Source organism: Palaemon carinicauda, chromosome 40, assembly GCF_036898095.1.
Source record: "Palaemon carinicauda isolate YSFRI2023 chromosome 40, ASM3689809v2, whole genome shotgun sequence".
NCBI lineage: Eukaryota > Metazoa > Arthropoda > Malacostraca > Decapoda > Palaemonidae > Palaemon > Palaemon carinicauda.
In genome coordinates this window covers 67,115,999-67,141,799 of record NC_090764.1, presented here as the reverse complement: position 1 = coordinate 67,141,799, position 25,801 = coordinate 67,115,999, and the positions used below count along the sequence as shown (strand labels likewise).

Sequence of the window (25,801 nt, the reverse complement as noted above, 5' to 3'; positions counted from 1 at the left end):
TGGAAGGAACAGAGGGAAGCCCCTCCTCCCCTTTTTATGTCAGCTACCTGCCAAAATTGGGGAAAGTGCCTAGGTATGTATGTATTTTGAAAATACACTATAGAAGACTTTACATAGGTAAGAAGAGTTTGGATAATATTGTTCACAATAAGTGATCAATAAGGGGGAAGGGACGTACATTATTGCCGATTGACCATTATATCGAAAATACATTTCCTGAAGCTTAAAATAAAGGGAGATAATATAAATCTTATTTACACAATACTACTTATTATGCCCAATACCTTTATTTTTACCTAGAATAACAAAATGAGCAGCTAAGATGAATAAGCTTTCTTTTTTTCCCCTGGATGATATAATTAACATTAAAATTAAATGAAACTCCATACTGAATAAAGCACTGGAAAACATTAGCAGACTATCTTGGAACTAACTAATTCTTAACCAATGAATAAAATCAAACAAAATTGTGAAAATATTAAACAAGATTGCTAAAATTGTAAATGAATGTGTAAATAAATGAAAACATCTGTATTTTCTGCATATAAGGAGTGAAGTAAGTAAGGAAGGCTGGTTCAAGAATTGAAGAGACAGTGAAAGATGGAAATGGAAGGTTGTTAAAACGAGAGAAGGCAAGGAAAAGGTGGGCGGAGTATTTTGAAAGTTTACTGAATGTTGAGGATAATAGGGAGGCAGATATATTTGCTGTCGCAGGTGTTGAAGTGCCGGTGATGGGTGATGAGAATGAGAGAGAGATTACAAGAGAGGAAGTGAGGAGAGCACTAGATGAAACGAGAGTAGGAAAAGCATCTGATATAGATGGTGTGAGAGCTGAGATGTTGAAGGAAGGGGGTGTGACTGTACTTGAATGGTTGGTGAGATTGTTTAATATGCGTTTTGTGTTGTCAATGGTACCAGTAGATTGGGTTTGTGTGTGTATTGTACCACTATATAAGGGTAAGGGAGATGTGCATGAGTGTTGTAATTCAAGGGGTATTACTTTGTTGTGTAGTTGGAAAAGTGTATGGTATAGTACTGATTAATAGGATTTAGGATAAAACAGAAAATGCAATCTTGGAAGTACAGGGTGGTTTTAGAAGAGGTAGGGGTTGTATGAATCAGATTTTTACAGTCAGGCAGATATGCGAGAAATATTTAGCATAAGGTAAGGATGTGTATGTTGCGTTTATGGATCTGGAGAAAGCATACGCTAGAGTTGATAGGGAAGCAATGTGGAATGTGATGAGGTTATATGGAGTTGGTGGAAAGTTGTTGCAAGCAGTGAAAAGTTTCTACAAAGGTAGTAAAGTATGTGTTAGGATAGGAAATGAAGTGAGCAATTGGTTTCCGGTGAGAGTGGGACTGAGACAGGGATGTGTGATGTCACCGTGGCTGTTTAACTTGTATGTTGATGGAGTGGTGAGAGAGGTGAATGCTCGAGTGCTTGGACGAGGATTGAAACTGGTAGACGAGAATGACCATGAATGGGAGGTAAATCAGTTGTTGCTTGCGGATGATACTGTACGGGTTGCAGATGAGGAAGAGAAGCTTGGCCGATTAGTGACAGAATTTGGAAGGGTGTGTGAGAGATGGAAGTTGAGTGTTAATTTGGGTAAGAGTAAGGTTATGAGATGTACGAGAAGGGAGGGTGGTGCGAGGTTGAATGTCATGTTGAATGGAGAGTTACTTGAGGAGGTGGATCAGTTTAAGTACTTGGGGTCTGTTGTTGCAGCAAATGGTGGAGTGTTAGCAGATGTACGTCAGGGAGTGAATGAAGGATGCAAAGTGTTGGGGGCAGTTAAGGGAGTAGTAAAAAATGGAGGGTTGGGCATGAATGTAAAGAGAGTTCACAGCATCAGAGAAACTAGATGTGTTATAGCTGCCTTTAGTGTAAAGTGTTCATCTTCCACTTGAATTTCTAATAATGCTGCTCTGCCCAGTGAGAATTTGTACCCAAAGCCAATAACACTTCCAAGCACACTAACTTGATACTACTACTTATTGCATATCACTAATAAGAAATAACTGTTTTAACATGAAAGAAACTCACTTTGGCTGCCATATCCTCAGAAACTCCCATCTTTTGCATGTCTGACTCCAATTCTGCAGTCTCATTATTTCTCCTCCTGTTAAGGGGTAAAAAAAAGTAATTAGTATCCAAAAGTTTATTCTCCAATAGAATGCATATGACTTTTCTACTCTATTTTTACCATTATGATGAGAATCACAAGAAGTCTAGACCTTCATCGATCACCTTTTTCTGGACTTTCCTACACATTCTAAACCAAACAGAAAAAATCTTTTATATTCCTTATTCATTGCTTTTCACATAGTTTATTCATTTAATTTTTTTCTTTTGTCACTGAACTATTTTCTCTTTTAGAGGCCTTGGGCTTATAGCATTCTGCTGTTCCAATAGAGTTGTAGCTTTGCATAATAATAATAATAATAATAATAAAAATAATAACAAAATAATAATATCTAATATTCCTGACATATTCTGACAGGCAACACAATAGTAAAGACTAACTTATAAAAACATTACAATTTCAAAAATATTGAAAAAAAAAAAAAACCTTGAAAAATTTCAAATTTTTAGCCAACCTCAATATGTCACTCCAAGAATATAATTTTAAAAATTTTCGTTTTAAGCTTAATAAAAAAAATTGTTAATATTTGGGTCCAAATACGAAATGAAAATTAAATTTAGTGACAGACAATAAAATTATCTCTGAGGTCTTGAGCATCAAGCCAAAACTGTGCGTTTTTACTACAGGCGAGTTTTGAACCTTCCTGCCAACCAATCTCAGATGTTTTATCTTTAATTAATTAAATACCTGATAGTACTGTTTTGTACTGAAAAACAATTTTTTTTTATATAAACATCCAAAATTTTAAGTAATTTTTATTTTTCCTAACATACTTACCGAGAACTACTTTCTTAGGAGTTACCTGTAATCTCCTCTCTACCGACCAGAGTTTGTGTAGGATACCCTACACCCGTTTTCTATGGAGGGCTAACCCGGGAGTGAGAGAACGTGCCCCGAGGGTAGCCTTGAGCTAGGTCGAGGTCCACTTGGGTCCCGTTAGTCAGTAAGTTCCTCGGATGTTGCAAAAAGTCCCTGCAAGGGCAGAAAGGCACTCAGGGAAGGTAGGGAGGGCCATTACCCGAAAGTAGTTCTCAGTTAGTATGTTAGGAAAAATAAAAATTACTTAAAATTTTTTATTTGTTCCAACACAAATACTTACCTCGAACTACTTTCTTAGGAGACTTACACTTTAGGAGGTGGGAGTAGCTTCCTGACCTTCAGACCCAGCAAAGCGGACGCCAAGAAACCTAGATATGAACTCGGTTCTAAAAAACTGGGAAACAGACGGTAGGGTAAACTACACAAAGAGCTCACGTTAGTGTCTAAGTACTCACCCTTTGAAAAATCTTCTGATGTGGAGTCCAGTAACAAAGTTGCAGAGACGTGTTCTTCATTGGTTACATAAGTGTGGTTATCTCCGATAGGGATAGGAAACGGGGATTAGGGTGAAAAGGAACGAACCTGTGTCTCCTGGTTTTGCTATCCCCAATTGTGCCTGGGGCTTCACCGTTAAATCACTTGGACCGCGGAGATGACTGTACCAATGGAGAACCCGTCTAAGGACCTTCTTGAGTAATCCTTGAAGTAATGGGCAGTAAAGGTCGACTGGTTCGACCAGGTGCCTGCCCGAAGGATCTGGCCCACTGCCATGTTCTTCTCAAAGGCTAAGGAAGTGCTCAGACCTCTGATGTCATGGGGCTTGGGAGTACCTGGCAAGGCTAGTCCCTCCTCCTTGTAGGCCCTGGCAATAACTTGTCTCAACCAAAAGGATATGGTATTCTTCGATACCTGCTTCTTTGTAACACCTGTGGAGACGAAAAGGCTCTTGATGCCTGGCCGGAGATGTGCAGTCCTCTCAAGGTATTTTCTAATGGCACGGACAGGGCATAACCTCAAATCCTCAGGATTCCCAGTCCTAGGAATAGCTGGCAAAGAGAACCCCTCGAATTTAGGATCCCAGACTGCTGGGTTCTGGGTTTTTGCCACGAACGAAGGGACGAACTTGAAAGAGATATCTCTCCACCCCTTCGAATGAGAGACGTCATAAGGCAGCCCATGGATCTCACCTACCCTTTTCGCAGAGGCCAAGGCCAACAAAAAGACTGTCTTGAGAGTGAGATCCCTGTCTACAATATCCTTCATTGGTTCAAACGGGGGGCTACTTAACATCTTCAGGACCCTAGCTAAGTCCCACTGAGGCACCCTTACAGTTTGAGGGGGGCAGGACTGTTCAAAACTCCTGACAAGCATAGAGATGTGTCTAGAGGAGCCCAGGTCGATGCCCTTCAGAAGGAAGACTTGACCCAAGGCTGCTCGTACTCCTTTTATAGCTGGGATTGACATCCCTATCTCGTCTCTGAGATATACTAGAAAGTCTGCGATATCTGGGACTGAGGCATTGAGGGGTTTTATGCGCTTCGAAGCGCACCACTTCGTGAAAGAGGCCCACTGCGCTTGGTAGACCGCTGCCGACGACCTTCTCAGGTATCGCGACATCCTCTTAGCCGTTCCTGACGAATATCCTTTCTTCCTCAGGAGGCGCTCGATAGTCTCCAGGCATGAAGGCGTAGAGACTGTGGGTTGTCGTGGAACCTGAGAAAGTGTGGCTGTTGTAGAAGACCTGGCCTGTCGGGGAGTGGCCACGGAGGATGGCTTGTCAGGTCTTTTAGGTCTGCGAACCACTCTCTCTCCGGCCACCAGGGCGCTACCAAAGTCATCCTTAAGTTCCGGGCAGCCCTTACTCTGTTGAGCACTTGCCTGATCAACGTGAAGGGGGGAAAAGCGTACACGTCTAGGTTGTCCCACTTGTGCTGAAAGGCATCCTCCAAGGCTGCCTTTGGGTCTGGGACAGGAGAACAATACACGGGGAGTTGTGCGTTCAGCTTGGTTGCAAAGAGGCCCATCACCGGGGAACCCCACCGTTGAATGATGAGCCTGGCTACTTCTGGGAGGAGGGACCATTCTGTTCCTACTATCTGACCCATCCTGCTGAGACCGTCGGCTAGGACGTTCTTTTTCCCGGGGATGAACCTTGCCAATAACACTATCTGGTTCGCTTCCGCCCAATCTAGGATCTCTAGGGCGAGATCGTACAACTCCCTTGATTTTAGGCCTCCTTGCTTCTTTATGTACGCTACCACTGTGGCGTTGTCGCACATCAACGCCACAGTGTTTCCCCTTAGTAGATCGATGAAGTGCAGGCAAGCTTTCTGGACTGCCTTCAACTCTAGGACATTGATGTGTAGGCCTTTCTCCCCGTCCATCCAGGTTCCTCTCGCCGTCCCGTTGAGGAGATGAGCTCCCCATCCCTGGTTGGAGGCGTCTGTGAATAGGAGCAACTCGGGAGGTTCGGTCGCAAAGGGCATACCCTTGAGCGTGTTCGACCGGCAATGCCACCATTCCAGGGAGGGTATTGTGTTTGGCAGGACTAGAATTAATCTCTGGGGCGAGTCCAGTTGGTTCCAGAAGTTCTTCAGGTTCCATTGGACAGCCCTGAGTCTGAGTCTCCTCTGGGGAACCAGTTTCTCCAACGACACCAGATGACCTATTAGCCTTTGCCAGTCCTTCACCCTCCTGGATTGCCCCGACAGAAAAGGGAGAAGGATCTTCATAAGATTGCTTACCCGCTCCTCTGACGGAAAAGCTTTCACTAGTAGGGAATCCAGTGTCATCCCCAAATAGGTCATTCTGGTGGAGGGAGATAGGTTCGATTTTTCTGGGTTGATCATGATACCCAGACCCTTGCAAAACTGGAGAAGTTTTATACCCTGCTCCTTCAAAACGTCCTCTGAGGAGGAAAGAAGCAACCAGTCGTCCAGGTACCGGAAGAGGCGAATGCCCCGCTCGTGAGCCCACACCGAGACTATCGTTAAGACTCTCGTGAATACCTGGGGAGCCGTCGACAACCCGAAGCAGAGGGTCTTGAATTGCAGGATCTGGGTACCCCATTTCACCCGGAGAAACTTCCGACTTGAGGGATGGACCGGGATTTGGAAGTATGCGTCCTTGAGGTCTATGGTCATCATGTAGTCTTTCTCCCTCAAGGACAGCAAGACCGACTTCGGAGTGTCCATTTTGAGATCTGTCTTTAGCACAAACTTGTTGAGAGCTGACAGGTCTATCACCGGTCTCCACCCCCCCCCCCCCCCCCCCCCCCCCCCGTCGCCTTTTCTACCAGGAACAGGCGGCTGTAGAAACCTGGCCCTGGGTGCAGGACCTCCTCCATGGCGCCCTTCTCCAACATCGTGGACACCTCTTCTTGAAGGGCCGCCCTCTTCAACGGGTCCTTGGGTGCCAGCCACTCCGACAGCCTGGCCGGAATTAAAGGCGGGGGTTCCGTTAAGAACGGTAGCCTGTACCCCTCCTTCAGTACGGATACTGTCCAGGGCTCTGCTCCGTGAGCCTTCCATGCTTGCCAATGTAGTCTGAGGCATCCCCCAACCTGAGGCTTGGGCAGGAGTAGGGGGCCTCCCACTCTACCTCCTCCTGGAGGAGCGGCCTGAACGGCCTCTCCTGGAGGCAGAATACCCTGTTCTAAGCGAGAAAGACGCTGCTGGAGCTCCTCTACGGGGGGGCTGTGGCGCTGAAGCCCACGAGGAAGAAGGGGCTTCTCTCCTCGTCAGGTTAGGCGGGGCCTGAGAAGTAGAGGGGCCGTCTGATGCTGATCTCTTGTAGGGGGGCCTCCTTACCGGTTGAGGCCTGGGAGCGTTCACTTCTTTTCGTTTAGCCACCTTTTCCATAATCTCTTCTAGCTCTTTCAAGGGGAACAAGGAGTCACCCCACACAGGAAGGCTCCTCATGGCCCTCGCCTCCCTGTCTGGGACCTTCCGGGAAAGCTTCGCCAGAATAGTGTCCCTTTTGCGAAGAACCCAATTCGCTGACAGGGCAAGGGACTGATACGTGAGGAACTTCAGGGTCTTGCCCCCGGAGATAATAAGTTCCCTCAGGAGGTTTTGCTGCTCCGGGTCCGTCCAGTCATATGTGGCTTGAACACCTACCAGTGTGGAAGCCCACCAGTCCAACCAAGAGGAGACGTGCACCAAGTCTTTCGACATCTCCATCATCGCAGCCTCCGACTGCGAAAAGCAAATCGGGGCTGAAGAGGCTCTGTCCTCCGGGGCACCCTGTCCCAGAACGTCGAGGGCAGGCTCCACCTTGCAGGCTCCCGGTCGTTGTCCCTCTGGCACATAAACCCTACTCTGTGTCTTGAGCCCTTGGAGCAACTTCGAGGAGCTCTGCGTTTTGGGAGCTTCGGCATTGCCTGCCACAACTCTATCGACATGAGCCCGTCCCAGGACAAGATCTCGGGCCACAGGCAGGGCCAGGGAGGTTTTCTGTTGGACGGGTGCCTGCATCAAGAGGGTCAGGCTGTACCTCCAGTAGTCCTCATCGGTTGGGACCGGTTCCTCAATCCTATGATGCCTTCGAATCAGGCCTATAACCTTCCGATAGGCCGAGTCCTCGGTCGGGGAACCTTCTCTACCGTCAGCAGTACCTTCCGCCTGATCCCGAGGAGCCGGGTCACCGGGCGCTTCGGTTCTGGAACAACAGGCACTCCCCTGCGGTGGTACCGGTCTTCCCCGGTGGGAACCTCCGCACCAGGTTCGGGGGTCAGAACTGGCATCGCCGTGCCAGCGAGGACTACCGTTCGTGTATTCTCTCTGGGGGACGAGGACGCGGATCCCGTGGGGTGACCCGACGGAGAGACGAGAGCAGCGTGATAGTATGGTATCACGTCGCGACCAGAGAACTTACTGACTAACGGGACCCAAGCGGACCTCGACCTAGCTCAAGGCTACCCTCGGGGCACGTTCTCTCACTCCCGGGTTAGCCCTCCATAGAAAACGGGTGTAGGGTATACTACACACAACTCTGGTCGGTAGAGAGGAGATTACAGGTAACTCCTAAGAAAGTAGCTCGAGGTAAGTATTTGTGTTGGAACAAAGTAAAATTAACAAAAAGATATGCACCACTTCAAAATAAAGTCTGCTTCTCAAAATTTTTTTACACTTTTAGTTTTACATTCCAACTCGACTTACACATTTAGAGCACCATTTTCACAACACAGTTGTCGTCTTTTTATTTCCTGATGAGCCGACAGACTTCACAGGGTAAACCGATTCAAGAAATCATAAAATCTTGAGACTGCATGATGAAAATATCCACACTTCTTTGGAAGAAATTTGCAAAACTATTCAATTATTTTTGAAACCCAGGAAGCTGAAAAATTTTAAGCTACAAATTTGTAGCTTCAAATATAAACCTAGTGTTCCGCCCTGAATGAAAAGTACACATTTCTCACTAAACTTAAGATTTCACAAACAAAACTATACTCGAGCATAAAATCTATAAAGGTACCGTATATAAACTTTATTGCATAATTAGTTTGTGTCCATCATAATTATATTATATAATATGAGAAAGACTAATCAAAAACATAGATGCCAGAATAAATGAATAAAAAAAATATGAAATAAAAAAAAAATTAATTGCCAAAAACTTGGTATACTGTATAAATTAAAAAAGTACAATAGGATTAATTAGAAAATCTATAACTTAAAATTGTTATAGAATGCTATATCTGCACCAAATAGGCATGCGAAAATGTACACACACACACACCTCTCTCTCTCTCTCTCTCTCTCTCTGTGTGTGTGTGTGTGTGTGTGTGTGTGTGTGTGTGTGTGTGTGGGGGGGGGGGGGGGGGTAGAGGTATGGCCCCATGAAAGTGGCAGATAGCCGTAAAAATATTCCTCTTTTATTCTTACCTTGTGAAGTTGGCTCTTTGGCTATTAATTCTTTAGTGCCTACTTCACGACCTCAAAATAAAAAGTAATACAAAAATTCTTGCTGCTATCTGGCCCCCTTCATGGGGCTGCTATACTGCCACCAACATAAGAGTTCAGAAGCCAAGATTCACAGAAATAATATTAGTCTCTCCCCAGAAATAGATTTTTCCTTCGTCAAAATCCCTTTAAAAGATGACTGTGAAGATGAGAATGGTGTAATTAAAAATAACCCTGATCTCTAACTAAACTGAGATATAATATAACAATATGCAATGATGATAGACGGCTCCTCAAGGAATACTGTACTTTCCCGAGATAATGACATAAGATATTATTTTGAAAATATGTGCAGCACCTCTCGGTTATCCAGCAATACTGTAATACGTAAATAAGATAAAAGGTTTGTTTATTGCATAACATCAATGCTCTAAATATTGCGGTATCAAACCAACTATTAAGCAAAAATATTTAAGGCAACTTCAAGTACGGCTTTAAACATTTTTAAATCTTATCTTCAAACTCCCTAAAAAAGTACAATACATAACTTACTTCTCTGCAAGATAATCTGAATAATAAACTGTATCTCGCTGTTCCTCCTCGTCTAACATGCGGCTGAGGAACTCTTCCTCGTCTTCTCTTAGACAACCATTGTTGGTGACTGTTGTCTGCTGCATCATGACCTGAGCCACCTCAGTAATAACCTGTAATGAATTAAAGAGGAATCAACCATTGTCATAAAGGATATTATTGTAAACCTCTTCTGGAAAGAATAGAGGTGGGAAAGCAGTATTTTACTTTCTGCTTGTATTCTCACCTGGTTCAGTCTATTTATTTGGCTTTTCTCTGGCATTTTATTGACATTGCTATTAATCTTTGTCCTTTAATGTTCATATCTTCTACCTATCTGACAAACTGGTCATCTCTTTATAATAAGCATGACATGTATTTTTTAGGTCTGTTTATCTGTATTATTTAAAAGTATAATTTTAGAATGTTGCTTACTCTCATCTACCATTATGTTGTAGAAAACTACATTGTTTAATTATCTGGTAACATTATTTAGGCAAATGTTTGAACATTGTCACTTTATATTTACATAAAGCAGTCTCCGTGAAATCACGAATCTTAGCATTTTACTGTTGTGGGTCATTCATGTCTCCAAAATTTACTATCTATATTGTACATCTTTATGCCACAGTTATCAAAGAAATACTCACACATGCCAGCCCTCAATTCCTTCTTACATCATCCAAGCTATTGTTAAAGTGTCTTCAAAGTAACAGAAATATTCTACTTACTCCAAAAAACCTGAAAATTCAACACAGCCTGGTGTTCCTCTACTAATTTTTCCCGTTAATATTTTTGGTGCATCAAAAATATCGGATTTCAATCTTACTTAGCCATCCTGACATTAAATATATTGCATGCTGTAATGCCTCACCTTACATAGTCAATTGGTTCCCAAAGACCCAACACATGGTGATTTTCAATATAAGTCAAATTATATCCCTAAAAAGCAAGCTATATGCACTAGCAACCTACTGTCATTCAATAAAAACAACACACACACACACACACACAGATAGAGATAGAGATAGAGGTATATATATACGTGTGTGTACATTTTTTGCTATTCAGCTATTGGGTTGTTAAGTAATTGACTTGAAAACCCTATCTATTTACTAAATATAAGTGTTGCTATTCGGCTATTGGGTTGTCTTTGAAACTCTATCTATATAGTGTACAATTACCTGCCCTACTAGGTTGTGGTCTATATGTGTGCTTAGCTGTAAATAAAGGCTCATCACTTCACCTGCGAGTGTTGTGTATTGCACCCTGAATCCAGCCCTTACCACCATACTGGCGTGGTAGCAGCAATTTCAAACTCTCGTCTACTTGGAAAAAAGGCTGTGGAAGTTGCTGAGCAACAAACTGGTTTCTACATGCTTGCTGTATCTTCACTAAATGAGACAAGACTTTTCTGGAATTTCTTTTGCCCTGTGAATGCGATCTGCAGTTTTGTGTTTTATTATTATACAAATTGCACCTAAAGAACTATGGCCAGTACACACCGGGCACCAAAGCAATGGTGGCTTGGGAAATCAGAGACAGTGAATTCTTTTGAAAACTGGAAATAGAATTTACAATATACTCTGTCACTGGACCTCAACTCTGCCCCATTTTTAGTTAATGACACTCAATGGCTCAAAAAGACAAGGGCCTCCCCACTGCATAGTTTTACTAATGATGATGATAAGATAGAACGTCTATGTCACGCAACACAATTGTGCGAGACTCTACTTCCATGGACAATATGTAGCAAGTTATAAGACTTCATTTTGGATTTCAATCTTCATGGATTATTCCAACATTAAACTCGAACCAGAACAGCACCCCGAGGACCTTTACCAGATACCTATTGCATTTATGGATGACAATTTATTACGTCGCACCGGTGGTATTAACTACCACAGAGAGTATGTATTTGAAGATGAAAAGTTCTCTCTCTTTCTCTTGAAAATTTCATTGTGCTGACTAATCAAGTAGCGTTATGGCACAGAATTATACTCGCAGACTTTGGCCTCCATAAAACCTAAAATATTACAGGCCCTGCCTTCATTATTGGATGAAATTAACCTTACTGACATCACTCGAATCTTACAGGCCTCAGCATAAAGAGACGAATTCCATCTACGAAGGTCTACTGTTCCACAATCAAAACAGTTCCTCAAAAAGAGAGAATTATTTAGACCAAAATGTTCATGTCCTTTGTGTCGTCAGGCAGGCTATGCCTATTACCATTTCCTTTGAGAATATGCATATTTACCAATACAAGATCGCAAGTATATGGCAAAAACTAGACATATCAAACATTCTTGATGAGTGCCCAATGGATCACAGCGAAAATGCTCCTGTTGAACTGGAACATACTCCTTGTATGTCTGAAATGCACTCAACTCTGCATATACAAGTCACACAATCACCATACCTTCACACTACAATCATCACACAGTCAGTTATACTGGACAGTGGGGAACATGATCTGTTTGTCTGCTGCCAAATGTCTTGATTTGCCCATCACCTAGAGTTCCCAATCTGCCCATCAGACTGACAGTTTGTAGGAGAAGTTAGCATCGATATGACACGGAACAATCAAAGTTTCAAGTTCTACAGTCTTGTCATTGAGAACCTGGATGTGGATATCCTCACTAAAACTCCCTTTTTGGAACATAACATCTTAGTTCGTCCAGCTAAGCGTCTTATGTTACTGGATGGCACTGTGTACTAGTATGGATTATGTGACTGAGGGTATTCGCCATGTAGTTCGTCGTGCTTACCTCGTCAGAGCTCTATCCAATACCACTACTGTTAGGCCGGAAGAATAAAAAAGTTTGACCTCCCCAATTACTTGGACTCTACTTACAAACTTGAGCCTTCGTGACAATTTCAGTGTACTTCAGGAACCTAATGTTTGGCCTCCACTATCTCTAATATCTAGTGTTTCCAGGAAGATTCGCATCCAGTGTATGTCCCAGAGACAGCTCCAAGCATGGGCGATGTACCAGTTGAACTCACTAAGGCAAATCCCAGTTCTAAAGGCAGCACTTTGAACACTGTTGTTGTTCCTAATGGACCCAGATAACTCCTTCCCTGCAACATACACAAGAAAGTTTTTTGCTCGTCCAGAGAATGTTGGTGTCAGTGTTGAATAACTAAATCAGTCATTCCTTGTCAAGAAAACCCAGTGGTGGTTTTCAATTAGTCACCTCCTTCGCTGATGTCAGACGATTTAGTAAACCACACCCCTCCCTCAAGTGTGATGTGGATTCCACTCTGTCTTTATAAGCTGCTGGAATTATATAATTTCAACTGACCTTAGAAATGCATTTTACCAAATTCCACTGGCAAAGGAATCTATGTGAAATACTGTGGTATAGCTACAACTTTCAGAGGTGTTTGAGTCTGTGTTAGATCTGACATGGGCATGCCAGACTCAGAAACAGCCCTTTAAGAACTAACCTGACGAGTTTTAGGAGATTTATTAGAAGGTATAGTTGCAAAGCTTGCTGATAACCTCTACTGTGGTGGGAACACATGGGAGGAAATGTTAGCCAACTGGAAATGTTTGTTGATGGCCCTGCAAACCAACAATCTAAAATTATCTGCCAAAAACACTGTCATTGGTCCATCAATAGTCAATATTCTCAGTTGGGTATGGCGCAAGGGTTCACTATGCGTCCACATCGTATTTCAACTTTAGCAACGTGTTCTCCTCCCAGAAAAGTGTTTGGCTTACGCTCCTTCACTAGCACATAAAGTTCTAAGCACGTGTAGTGCAGGGATGCTCAAAGCTTCTTTCTGCTCCGGATGATGCTGTGGCTTGTCGCTTGAGCCAAGACAAAATAAACTGGACGGAGAATTTAACTGACATGTTCCAGTCAGCACAGAAAGCTTTGCCTTCCAACCGTACCATCATTCTACCACGTCCAGAAGATCAACTGTGACTCGTAACTGATGAGTCTGTCAAGCGGAATAGAATAAGTGCCACGCTGAATGTTACCTGTAATGGATCTCAAAGTCTAGCAGGGTTTTTCAGCTCCAAGCTCAGAGGCAAACAGGTAACAAGGCTACCATGCAAGATAGAAGGCCTCTCCATTGCCGCCACAGTGAAACATTTTGGACCTTTCATTATCCAGTTCACTTATAAAGCCTGCATACTCACAGACAGTAAGCCTTACATTCAGACATGAAAAGTTATGCAAAGGATAGTCCTCTGCTACTCCTACTCCAAGAGTTTCTACTTTTTTGTCGACCATTAGCCATTTCAAGGCTACTCTTCACCATCTGAAAGGATCTGTAAATATTCCATCAGACTTTGCCAGCCATAACGCATCCGATTGTGACAATCTACAATGTCAAATACATTTCTTTGTAAACAGATTAGAGGACTGTGTAGTTTGGGCATCTAACGTGGATCAAATAATTTCTGGGGACTTGAAATTACTCTTCACAAATCACTCAGCATGGCAGTCTCTGCAGTCTGATTTTTCTGATCTTAGATGGACCTGAGCTCATCTTCTTCAAGGAACATGATCATCAAAGAAGTTGACTAAGATAAAGGATGTCAAGCAATATCTGAATTCGGTCACAATAGCAAGGGACAGAGTCCTCGTTGTTCGCTGTAACGATGCATGGAGAAGCCGTCTAGGGACGGGAACCCATTATCAACCCTGAACCAGTTTGTTCATCAAACGAAGTTCAAAGCAAGATATGCCATGTATCATTAAAACTAAATCTGATTACATTGAAATTTCTAGATGCACATAACTAAAATTCAGATTATAAAAATGGATGCTAAAGATAAAATCTACTTTGGGGAGGGGGGAGAGTTGTTTCATAAGTAAAAAGTGAAAGGACCAGCTCCAAGGTTCCTAATAACGAGTACCATCAAATATATTTGATTACATCCAGATAGTTTTAAGGTGTCTAGACTAACCATTAAATTTTCTACGACTATATTAATCAACTTCACAAAAGATAAAAAAAATTGCTAACAAAGCCATAATAAACTGTAGAACTTCTGTCAATGTAAAAACAGTAATGCATCTGTAACAAATATTAAATATACTGTACTACATAGTCAAACAAAAATCACAATTCATTCTAACTAATTTCTTAAGACCAAAATTCTATGATTAGATTTTATACACAAGAAAATACCCTGCACAGATGTTAAATACATAATGTCAAGTGTTCTGGTTAGTTATGTTCTGTTAAGTTGAAAAAGATACAAACTCTGTTACATGCATTAAAAGAGAAATTAACTGGAAAAGATGGAAAAAAAGGCTAGTTTTGTTTTTCAGGTAAAATACTATGACTTACTAAACATCATTTATATGAGATTAGCCAAAAGATGTAAAATTTCAAAAAATTTTAATGTCCTCTGTATTTCTCCTAACAATATAAACCTAAATCATTTTTAATAGGAGTATGTATGCTTTCAGCAAAGCTGGATACAGCTGTTACAACTTGATGGCGGTAGTTAGTGCCAAGTGGCAAACAAGCCCCGACCCCTAGGCAGGCTACTGACCACTCACTTTTACCTTCAGCTAAGACTGTGGTTGAGGCATTAAGTGAAAATCAAAAGACTCAATGTTTTTAGGAAAAATCACAAATTACTTTTAAATTTGTGATTTGTGCCTAGACTAATACAAACTCTCGTACTTTAGTAGGAGACTTATCCTATGGTGGATGTCCCTACAACAAACCTGGCTGGAGTGCTATCTCGAGAAGTGTCCAACAACTTTGGTCCTGTATGGAGCAAAAGTGGTGACTCCTTTCAACCTAATTACAACCCGGCCTACAAATGTGGAGTGTGTTAGTCTACGTATCAGGAACTGGTAGAAGAGTCAAGAAAAACCTATTTTCACGTGGAGGATATGTAGTCAGAATCTTTGGTCGTTATCGAAATGGGTCGAATACAATGGGTTATCCTTTCTGTTATCCGGGAGGATGGGGAAGAAACTCCTAAATAAGGCTTTCTTGTAAGAAAAGTAGATTGATTATAGTACGGCTTGTGCTTGTTCTCGTAAGATTCGAGCACAGGTAGCTGGTGCAAGAGCTTCAGTATCATGTACCGATACAGTATACCTCTCTTCACGAAAGACTCTGCTTAAGAAATATTGCGAATATTTTCGACTCGCTTTGCGAAAAATGTTTCATGTTAAGTAAAGAGATTTGCCATCCAGGCCGAGAATAAAATAGTCACCCATTACAAAAGTTGAAGAAAATTAATTTACACTATAGAAAATGTAGCTGTGGTCTAGAGTAGGAGTAACTCTAATAGTAAAGTACATATGGTAATGTATATTTGGTATACGTACGGTATTGTACTGTCTGTATTGTATTATTTTCCATTTATTATTAAATTACATTCTAATAACTACCTAATTTACATTACAAGTAACAAGTATTAAGTTAGTTTAGGTATATTGAATGGTTCAAATGTATTTGGCTGTACAGTATTTCATTGTGGTTATACTGTAGCTTTATTATAAGATTTAATGTGGTAATTTGTAGGGTTTGGAACGAATTAGGCGATTGACATGTAAAATGTGACTCAACACGAAAATTTCACGTTACGAAAGCCACTCCAGAACGAATTAATTTCGTGTTGTGAGGCATTAATGTACATCTATTCAGAGCTCCATTCCTGAAACACATTATCTTCTCTCATAAATTTGGAGAGAATGTACATATTAGGATCCCTTCCTTGAAGAGGAACGATCTTTGTCCAGCACTATCTACTTCATGGGGAGAGAAACTGCACATACTCCTATGAATCACTCTTCCAAGATTTCTTTGCATCGAGGAATCCTTCTTTCCAAGAATACCTTCCAGCCAGGACACATACAGAACGGGCCAATTGAATATCTGTCACTGGTTGGAAAATGTCCTTACCTACAACCATGCAAATATGATGTGGAATTAGTGCTTGTCGAGTACCGAGATTACAGTAGATGTGAGAAGTCACCTGTTCCAACACATAACTTGCAACAGAGTTGGAAAATCTTGGCATCTGCGAAAACTCAAGTCATGGATTGCCCTCAGAGTGTGTGAAGAGCAGAATTGGCCTGTAGGCTAATCTCTAGCTATGGTTGTCACCGAAACGTTTTGAGAATGTCTCAAAGCAGGAGAGATGAGGGCGGATGCCCACTTCCTGAAATCTTAAAAGATTCTGTCAAATTGGTCATTCTGTGCTTTGTTGACCTCTTCCTTCTTCCCTTCAGGTTTGCAGTTAATTCTAATTGTCAGGCCTTCTCCATCATGAGGCTCAATACTACATAATATTCTAGAAGTTTTATTTCAGCTGCGTCCGAGTTGTAGAATGATCTTCCTAATCAGGCAGTTGAATCAGTAGAACTTCAAAAGTTCAAAGTTGCAGCAAATATTTTTATGTTGAACAGGCTGACATAAGTCTTTTTATAGTTTATATACGAAATATGGTTAAATGATGTTAATGTTTTTGAAATATTTTATTTTAATTGTTCATTATTTCTCATTGTTTATTTATTTCCTTTCCTCACTGGTCTATTTTTCCCTGTTGGAGCCCTTGGGCTTATAGACTCTTGCTTTTCCAACTATGGTTGTAGCTTAGCTAGTAATAATGATAAAAATAACAATAATAATAACAATAATAATAATAATAATAATAATAAGTGTTGAAAAATGTTATTTTCATTAGTAAAATAAATTTTTGAATATACTTACCCAATGATCATGTAGCTGTCAACTCCATTGCCCGACAGAAATCTACGGTCGGGATACGCCAGCGATCGCTATCCAGGTGGGGGTGTACACAACAGCGCCATCTGTGAGCAGGTACTCAAGTACTTCTTGTCAACAAGAACTCAATTTTCTCCTCGGTCCACTGGTTCTCTATGGGGAGGAAGGGCGGGTTCTTTAATTCATGATCATCGGGTAAGTATATTCAAAAATTTATTTTACTAATGAAAATAACATTTTTCAATATTAATCTTACCTGATGATCATGTAGCTGATTCACACCCAGGGTGGTGGGTGGAGACCAGCATACATGTTAACAAAGAAGCTAAGTATCCCGTATTTCATTTTATCAGTTATTCAAAATAACAAACATAAAATAAATAAGTACCTGGTAAGGAAGTCGACTTGAACCATTACTCTGCCTTTTTTAAGTACGTCTTCCTTACTGAGCCTAGCGGTCCTCTTAGGATGCTGAACGACTCCTAGGTGCTGAAGTATAAAGGGCTGCAACCCATACTAAAGGACCTCATCACAACCTCTAACCTAGGCGCTTCTCAAGAAAGAATTTGACCACCCGCCAAATCAACCAGGATGCGGAAGGCTTCTTAGCCGACCGTACAACCCAAAGAACAACAATAAAAAGTATTCAAGAGAAAGGTTAAAAAGGTTATGGGATTATGGGAATGTAGTGGCTGAGCCCTCACCTACTACTGCACTCGCTGCTACGAATGGTCCCAGGGTGTAGCAGTTCTCGTAAAGAGACTGGACATCTTTGAGATAGAATGATGCGAACACTGACTTGCTTCTCCAATAGGTTGCATCCATAACACTCTGCAGAGAACGGTTCTGTTTGAAGGCCACTGAAGTAGCCACAGCTCTCACTTCATGTGTCCTTACCTTCAGCAAAGCAAGGTCTTCTTCCTTCAGATGAGAATGTGCTTCTCTAATCAGAAGCCTGATGTAGTAAGAAACTGCGTTCTTAGACATCGGTAGGGAAGGCTTCTTGATAGCACACCATAAAGCTTCTGATTGTCCTCGTAATGGCTTTGACCTTCTTAAATAGTACCTAAGAGCTCTAACTGGGCAAAGTACTCTCTCTAGTTCGTTCCCCACCAAGTTGGACAGGCTTGGGATCTCGAACGACTTAGGCCAAGGACGTGAAGGAAGCTCGTTTTTAGCCAAAAAACCGAGCTGCAAGGAACATGTAGCCGTTTCAGATGTGAAACCTATGTTCCTGCTGAAGGCGTGGATCTCACTTACTCTTTTAGCTGTTGCCAAGCACACGAGGAAAAGAGTTTTTAATGTGAGGTCCTTAAAAGAGGCTGATTGGAGCGGTTCAAATCTTGATGACATTAGGAACCTTAAGACCACGTCTAGATTCCAGCCTGGAGTGGACAACAGACGTTCCTTTGAGGTCTCAAAAGACCTAAGGAGGTCCTGTAGATCTTTGTTGGTGGAAAGATCCAAGCCTCTGTGGCGGAAAACCGCTGCCAACATACTTCTGTAACCCTTGATCGTAGGAGCTGATAGGGATCTTACGTTCCTTAGATGTAACAGGAAGTCAGCAATCTGGGTTACAGTGGTACTGGTTGAGGAAACTGCATTGGCCTTGCACCAGCTTCGGAAGACTTCCCATTTAGACTGATAGACTCTGAGAGTGGATGTCCTCCTTGCTCTGGCAATCGCTCTGGCTGCCTCCTTCGAAAAGCCTCTAGCTCTTGAGAGTCTTTCGATAGTCTGAAGGCAGTCAGACGAAGAGCGTGGAGGTTTGGGTGTACCTTCTTTACGTGAGGTTGACGCAGAAGGTCCACTCTTAGAGGAAGAGTCCTGGGAACGTCGACTAGCCATTGCAGTACCTCGGTGAACCATTCTCTCGCGGGCCAGAGGGGAGCAACCAACGTCAGCCGTGTCCCTTTGTGAGAGGCGAACTTCTGAAGTACCCTGTTGACAATCTTGAACGGCGGGAACGCATACAGGTCGAGATGGGACCAATCCAGCAGAAAGGCATCCACGTGAACTGCTGCTGGGTCTGGAATCAGAGAACAATACAACGGGAGCCTCTTGGTCATTGAGGTAGCGAATAGATCTATGGTTGGCTGACCCCACAGGGCCCATAGTCTGCTGCAAACATTCTTGTGAAGGGTCCACTCTGTGGGGATGACCTGACCCTTCCGGCTGAGGCGATCTGCCATGACATTCATATCGCCCTGAATGAACCTCGTTACCAGCGTGAGCTTTCGATCTTTTGACCAAATGAGGAGGTCCCTTGCGATCTCGAACAACTTCCTCGAATGAGTCCCTCCCTGCTTGGAGATGTAAGCCAAGGCTGTGGTGTTGTCGGAGTTCACCTCCACCACCTTGTTTAGCTGGAGGGACTTGAAGTTTATCAAGGCCAGATGAACCGCCAACAACTCCTTGCAATTGATGTGAAGTGTCCTTTGCTCTTGATTCCATGTGCCCGAGCATTCCTGTCCGTCCAGTGTCGCACCCCAGCCCGTGTCCGATGCGTCCGAGAAGAGACGGTGGTCGGGGGTCTGAACAGCCAATGGTAGACCTTCCTTGAGAAGAATGCTGTTCTTCCACCACGTTAGAGTAGACCTCATCTCTTCGGAAACAGGAACTGAGACCGTCTCTAGCGTCATGTCCTTTATCCAGTGAGCAGCTAGATGATACTGAAGGGGGCGGAGGTGGAGTCTCCCTAACTCGATGAACAGGGCCAGCGATGAAAGTGTCCCTGTTAGACTCATCCACTGCCTGACTGAGCATCGGTTCCTTCTCAGCATGCTCTGGATGCATTCTAGGGCTTGATTGATCCTTGGGGCCGACGGAAAAGCCCGAAAAGCTCGACTCTGAATCTCCATACCCAGGTAGACAATGGTCTGGGATGGGACGAGCTGGGACTTCTCTAAATTGACCAGGAGGCCCAGTTCCTTGGTCAGATCCATAGTCCATCTGAGATTCTCCAGACAGCGACGACTTGTGGGAGCTCTTAAAAGCCAGTCGTCTAAATAGAGGGAGGCTCTGATGTCTGCCAAGTGAAGGAATTTCGCAATATTCCTCATCAGTCTGGTAAACACAAGAGGTGCCGTGCTTAGGCCAAAGCACAGGGCTTGGAACTGGTACACAACCTTTCCAAAGACGAATCTTAGGAAAGGTTGGGAGTCTGGATGGATGGGGACGTGAAAGTACGCGTCTTTCAGATCTAACGAGACCATCCAGTCCTCCTGCCTGACCGCTGCTAGGACCGACTTCGTCGTCTCCATCGTGAACGTCTGCTTGGTGACAAAAGCATTGAGAGCACTGACGTCCAGCACCGGTCTCCAACCTCCTGTCTTCTTGGCTACCAGGAAGAGACGGTTGTAAAAGCCCGGGGATTGATGATCCCGGACTATGACCACCGCTTCCTTTTGTAGCAAGAGCGACACCTCTTGTTGCAACGCTAGCATCTTGTCCTTCTCCTTGTAGTTGGGAGAGAGGTTGATGGGAGACGTAGCTAGAGGGGGACTGTGGCAGAACGGAATTCTGTATCCCTCCCTTAGCCAATTCACAGACTGAGCGTCTGCACCTCTGCTCTCCCAAGCTTGCCAGAAGGTCTTGAGTCTGGCTCCTACTGCTGTCTGGAGAGGAAGGCAGTCAAAACTTGCCTTTTGCGGACTTGGAACCCTTCTTGGATTTGCCACGGTGACTGTCTGCACGGGTACCTCCTCTGCTGGAGGCTCTGCCACGAAAGGGCGGGATGAACCTAGAAGCAGGTGTGTCAACTGCTGCAGGGCGGAAGGGTCTAGGCACGGAAGGTAAGGTTTTAGCCTTACGTGCAGAAGAAGCCATAAGATCATGAGTATCCTTCTGGATAAGTGAGGCAGCCATCCCCTTAATCAGCTCCTCCGGAAACAGACACTTGGAGAGAGGAGCAAACAACAACTCTGACTTCTGGCAAGGAGTGATACCAGCTGATAAGAAGGAGCAAAGATGTTCTCTCTTCTTAAGGACTCCTGATACATATGAAGCCGCAAGTTCACCAGACCCATCCCGAATTGCTTTGTCCATGCTAGACATGATCAGCATGGCCGAGTCCTTATCTGAAGGGGAAGTCTTCCTGCTTAAGGCTCCCAAACACCAATCGAGAAAGTTGAATATCTCGAAGGCACGAAAGACTCCCTTCAACAGATGATCTAAATCGGAAAAGGACCAGCAGATCTTCGAACGTCTCATAGCCAACCTGCGGGGAGAGTCAACCAGGCTTGAGAAGTCGGCCTGGGCAGAGGCAGGAACCCCCAAGCCGGGTTCCTCTCCCGTGGCATACCAGACGCTCGACTTAGAAGCAAGCTTGGGAGGCGGAAAGACGAAAGAAGTCCTTCCCAGTTGCTTCTTGGACTGCAACCAGTCCCCCATAACCCTCAAAGCTCTCTTAGATGATCTGGCGAGAACAAGCTTGGTGAAGGCAGGCGCAGCAGACTGCATGCCCAGAGCAAACTCGGAGGGAGGAGAACGAGGGGTTGCAGACACAAACTGCTCAGGATACAAGTCCCTGAACAAGGCAAGGACTTTACGAAAGTCTAAGGAGGGAGCAGTAGACTTGGGCCCTTCAAAATCAGAGTGAGGCTCATCCAGATGTGCAGCTTCATCATCCGATACATCAACCTCCGAAAGCTGAGTTGTAAGTGGCAAAGGCAGAGCAGAAAGCTGAACGGCTGAATCCGGCAGTACGGGTGCATGCGTACCTGCGGTTCCAACATCATGCCTCTGCTGGTCGGTCTGCGAGCTGGCAACAACAAAAGCAGAGGGCTGGCGTGTGGGAGGGTCTGCGGTGGGATGAGGAGCATGCGGTATGGTATGCAGAGCATGCTGTAAGGTATGCGGCTCATGCTGCATGGTATGCGGAGCATGCTGTAAGGTCTGCAGAGCATGCTGCATGGGCTGAGGAGAATGCCGCATAGTGCTGGAACCCGGCAACTCCTGATGCGGCAGCTCACGCATGTTAGCAGATGGTGCAGCAAGAACATGCGTCTGGCAGGGAGGACTGCGCATCGGTGGTGGAGCTCTCACAGGTGGAGTGTGGGAGCAGGCAGCCGCAGTATCTGCTGAGCGCACAACCTCGGCGGGTTGTAGGTTAACAGGAGCCTTCTCAGCATGATACTCCTGCATGAATGCAGCAAGCTGAGACTGCATAGTCTGCAGCATGGACCACTTAGGGTCTACTGTGGTTGGAGCAACAACAGACGGAGCAGTAGCCTGTTGAGGGACCACTCTACCTCTCTTGGGAGGTGTGCAGTCATCAGATGACTGCGGCGAGTCCGAACTGACCCAGTGGCTACACCTGGGCCGTTGGACTCGCTCGGAAGGGACCTTACGCTTGAGCGGTCGTGAGACCTTGGTCCACCGTTTCCTCCTGGAAACCTCTTCCACAGACGAGGAATGTAAGGGCTCATTCGTCTGTATGTGGATGGGACGATCCTTAACAGATACGTCCGCTACCACTGAGGATACATCCGTGCGCCTATCAAGGCCTGCCGAACCCTTTGGTCCTTCGACATTGCTTCTCCCCTGGGCTTGGGAGCTTGCAAGAGGTCCCGGACTGGGAGGACGACTGGCATGCACAGATGTACCCTCATGCGCAACACTGACACTTTGCACATCACTAGCACTAACACTTCCCACTGCACTTTTCGCTTTCAGCTCTCTGACATCTGCCAAGAGCTGATTACGGTCATTAGCCAATGACTCCACTTTATCACCGAGAGCCTGAATGGCACGCAACATATCCGCCATACCAGGCTGAGCACTCGTAGCAGGTTCGGGAGTCACCACCACAGGGGAAGGAAAAGGTTGAGGGGCATGGGGAGAGGAAAAATCCACAGAGCGAGAAGAACTCCTCCTATTTCTCTCCTTCTCTAACCTCTGTGCATATCTAAGGAATTCGTTAAAATCGAATTCCGAAAGCCCAGCACATTCCCCACATCGATCTTCCAATTGACAGGATTTACCCCTACAATTGGAACATACGGTGTGAGGATCTATAGAGGCCTTCGGAAGACGCCTAGTACAAGTCCTAACACTACATTGCCTGTACTTAGGTACTTGAGACTGGTCAGACATCTTGAATTTTAGAAGTAGTCAAGGGGGGATTCCAAAATCTAGCAAAGTTCGTTACCAATTAATCTAAATTAATTCCAAAAGCTTGCTAAGCTAATGAGAAAGCTTCCTGAATAGCGAAGGCTATAACTTTAGAGCAAATGCATCACCAAATCGTGAACAATAACTCCAAAATCAACAGCGTATCCAAGTAGGTCTTGCCGGCGGCACGACAGAGGAAAAATTGAGTTCTTGTTGACAAGAAGTACTTGAGTACCTGCTCACAGATGGCGCTGTTGTGTACACCCCCACCTGGATAGCGATCGCTGGCGTATCCCGACCGTAGATTTCTGTCGGGCAACGGAGTTGACAGCTACATGATCATCGGGTAAGATTAATATTGAAAATTGTCAGGTAACAGAAACTGTTGAACTAATTACTTAGTGACTTGCAGGTAATTATCACCTGAAGATCAAGCCTCTCGTTTCCAATCAAGGCTGTCGTTTGCACGATTCCCATTCGCAGCTACCAATTACTGTATGTGATACCTGATCGCAATTATCAATTGCATGGTTCCCTATTGTCACTGCCAAACACATGGTTTCTGATCGAAGCCAATCCAATAGCAAATGATGATCGTGTTAAATAGGCGGGAGAAAACTCATTTTATCGGTGGGGGACCACAATCAGAATGTTCCTGAAATGACGAACTGGCGAAGCTGGAACGAAGCAGATACCAAATGTTCTGTGTCCCAAAAGTCACTGAAGAAAATGTCACGTCGTGACTCATGTTCTGTGGTAATTTTAATACTTTACAGTATTATTGGCCAATTTCTAAATCATAATTTCACATTTTGATTAAGGGAATCGTCGGCCATTAAAGCCAAAATCTCTAAATATTGGATTTCTATAATTTCAACATATGTTATTTGTATTATTACTCTGGTGATTCTGTATACATTTTATTGGAATCGGACAAAAATTATTTCTTTTATGAATAAAAATATAAATTCATTTTTCTTTTTTTCGAGTTTTCTCAAAAAATACTGCATTGAATTAGATAATAGTTTCTATGAATAATGCTAATGAGAGTGGAAATGTCAGAGGAATTTTCTTTATCTTTTTTTTTAATGATATTTATAATTTCATATTTTTTTTTCAATTTGGAAATTATACAAAATTTCAAATAACCTTACAATTTAAATTCCTCGGACCAAATTATTGTTTTTATTTTTCTTTCCAAACATGTCTTTGGATTAGAAATACCTTCGTAAATAACAGAGAAAATTAGTTTTGAATGTCAATAACTATGAAGCCAGAGTTATCAGCCCTCAAAGTTTTGCAGCAAGAATACAAAGAAACATATCATTATCACCATTAAATACTATTTTAATTGTCAATGATAATTAGATGCTATTCCCAATTACTTTAAGAATAACTAAACTTACTTACTATATAGCTTTTTCTACTAATTACCACAAACATGGCCCAAGGGAATACTACTCACTAAAGGTGAGGGTATCAGGAGGTGCCACCTCCCACTTTGTTGCTGAGAAGAGTCTTACAAGGGTTATCTTTTCCCTATACTTAGATAGGATTCTTCTTTTTTTGTTAGGCATGATAAGGATACCACTACAGTTCACTAGCACTATAAATAGCAAGAAAAAATGGACCACACCAAGAGCGAAAGGCTCAACAATTCTTTTCCCTCGTGGTTTTTGGTATTCACCGAGACAAAAGAGAAAGTATTGAGCTACCAAACATATTTATAGTGTGACATTTTTCCCTTTTCTATAAGAATAGCATAATTATCATAGGTTACCATGAGTTTGAGAACATGGTGTCCCATTACTATGATGACCCGTGTAGTGCCATATACCTCTAGCACAAAAAACACAATAACTCAGTTAATTATGGCAGAATTAGTACTATACTTTCTCATGAGACTATTTAATTTTGGTGCAGTTCACTGCCAAAGATTCATGATTATTATATCCAAAGTATATCCATGAAAATGAAAGCAGGAAGATCCCCTTCAGCTGTATTTGGCAATTTCAAACTCTTAAATTTCTTGTTTTGACAGGCGTTGGTTGGCGTCGCACACACTGCTCACAACTGCTCCCACCACTCGCATGCCGTAACTGCGAGATTGTTGTTGAACAAATACTTAACCAAACTACTTGAAAAAACTTGACGTAACTTTGAACGGTTGTTGAACAGTGTCACTAAATGAGGAGTACCTGTAGATATATGTGACAACAATGAATGTGCACGAACAGCAAAGCACGATGAGTGTGCTCTAGCAAGAGAGAGCACACTGAGTGTTGAAGGCACTAAGGGGTGAGCACAATGAGTGTGCGATAACTGGTGAAGGAGCAGGAAGGGATGAGCATAATGAGTGCGCGAGCTTAGAAGTGTATGCAAACAGGAGAGTGAGCCCACGACTGGGTGTGCGCGCTAATAGATGACTTCATGATCAGATGATTGTACACATTGATTCATATAAAGATCAACAGATTTTACTCATCTCTGCATTGAGAAGGGAAATTCTGGAGAAGCACTAGT

General features: G+C 43.4%; 1 protein-coding gene and 1 long non-coding RNA gene across 5 annotated transcripts in view; one reads left to right on the top strand and one right to left on the bottom strand.

Moving 5' to 3' along the window:
- Positions 1–24,248, top strand: part of LOC137631842 (uncharacterized) — a 265,710-nt gene extending 241,462 nt beyond the window's left edge. Inside the window, exon 2 of the long non-coding RNA XR_011041952.1 lies at positions 23,691–24,248. This is a non-coding gene — a long non-coding RNA (uncharacterized lncRNA). The remainder of the gene's footprint in view (positions 1–23,690) is intronic.
- The window catches only part of LOC137631840 (polyadenylate-binding protein-interacting protein 2B-like), a 271,444-nt gene that overhangs the window by 203,546 nt on the left and 42,097 nt on the right, over positions 1–25,801 (bottom strand). For all 4 annotated transcript variants that reach the window (XM_068363848.1, XM_068363851.1, XM_068363849.1 and 1 more), the window contains exons 3-4: positions 9,428–9,579; positions 2,051–2,126 (exon numbers count right to left, since the gene is read on the bottom strand). In XM_068363848.1, coding sequence (XP_068219949.1) covers positions 2,051–2,126; positions 9,428–9,579 — 228 coding nt within the window. The remainder of the gene's footprint in view (positions 1–2,050; positions 2,127–9,427; positions 9,580–25,801) is intronic.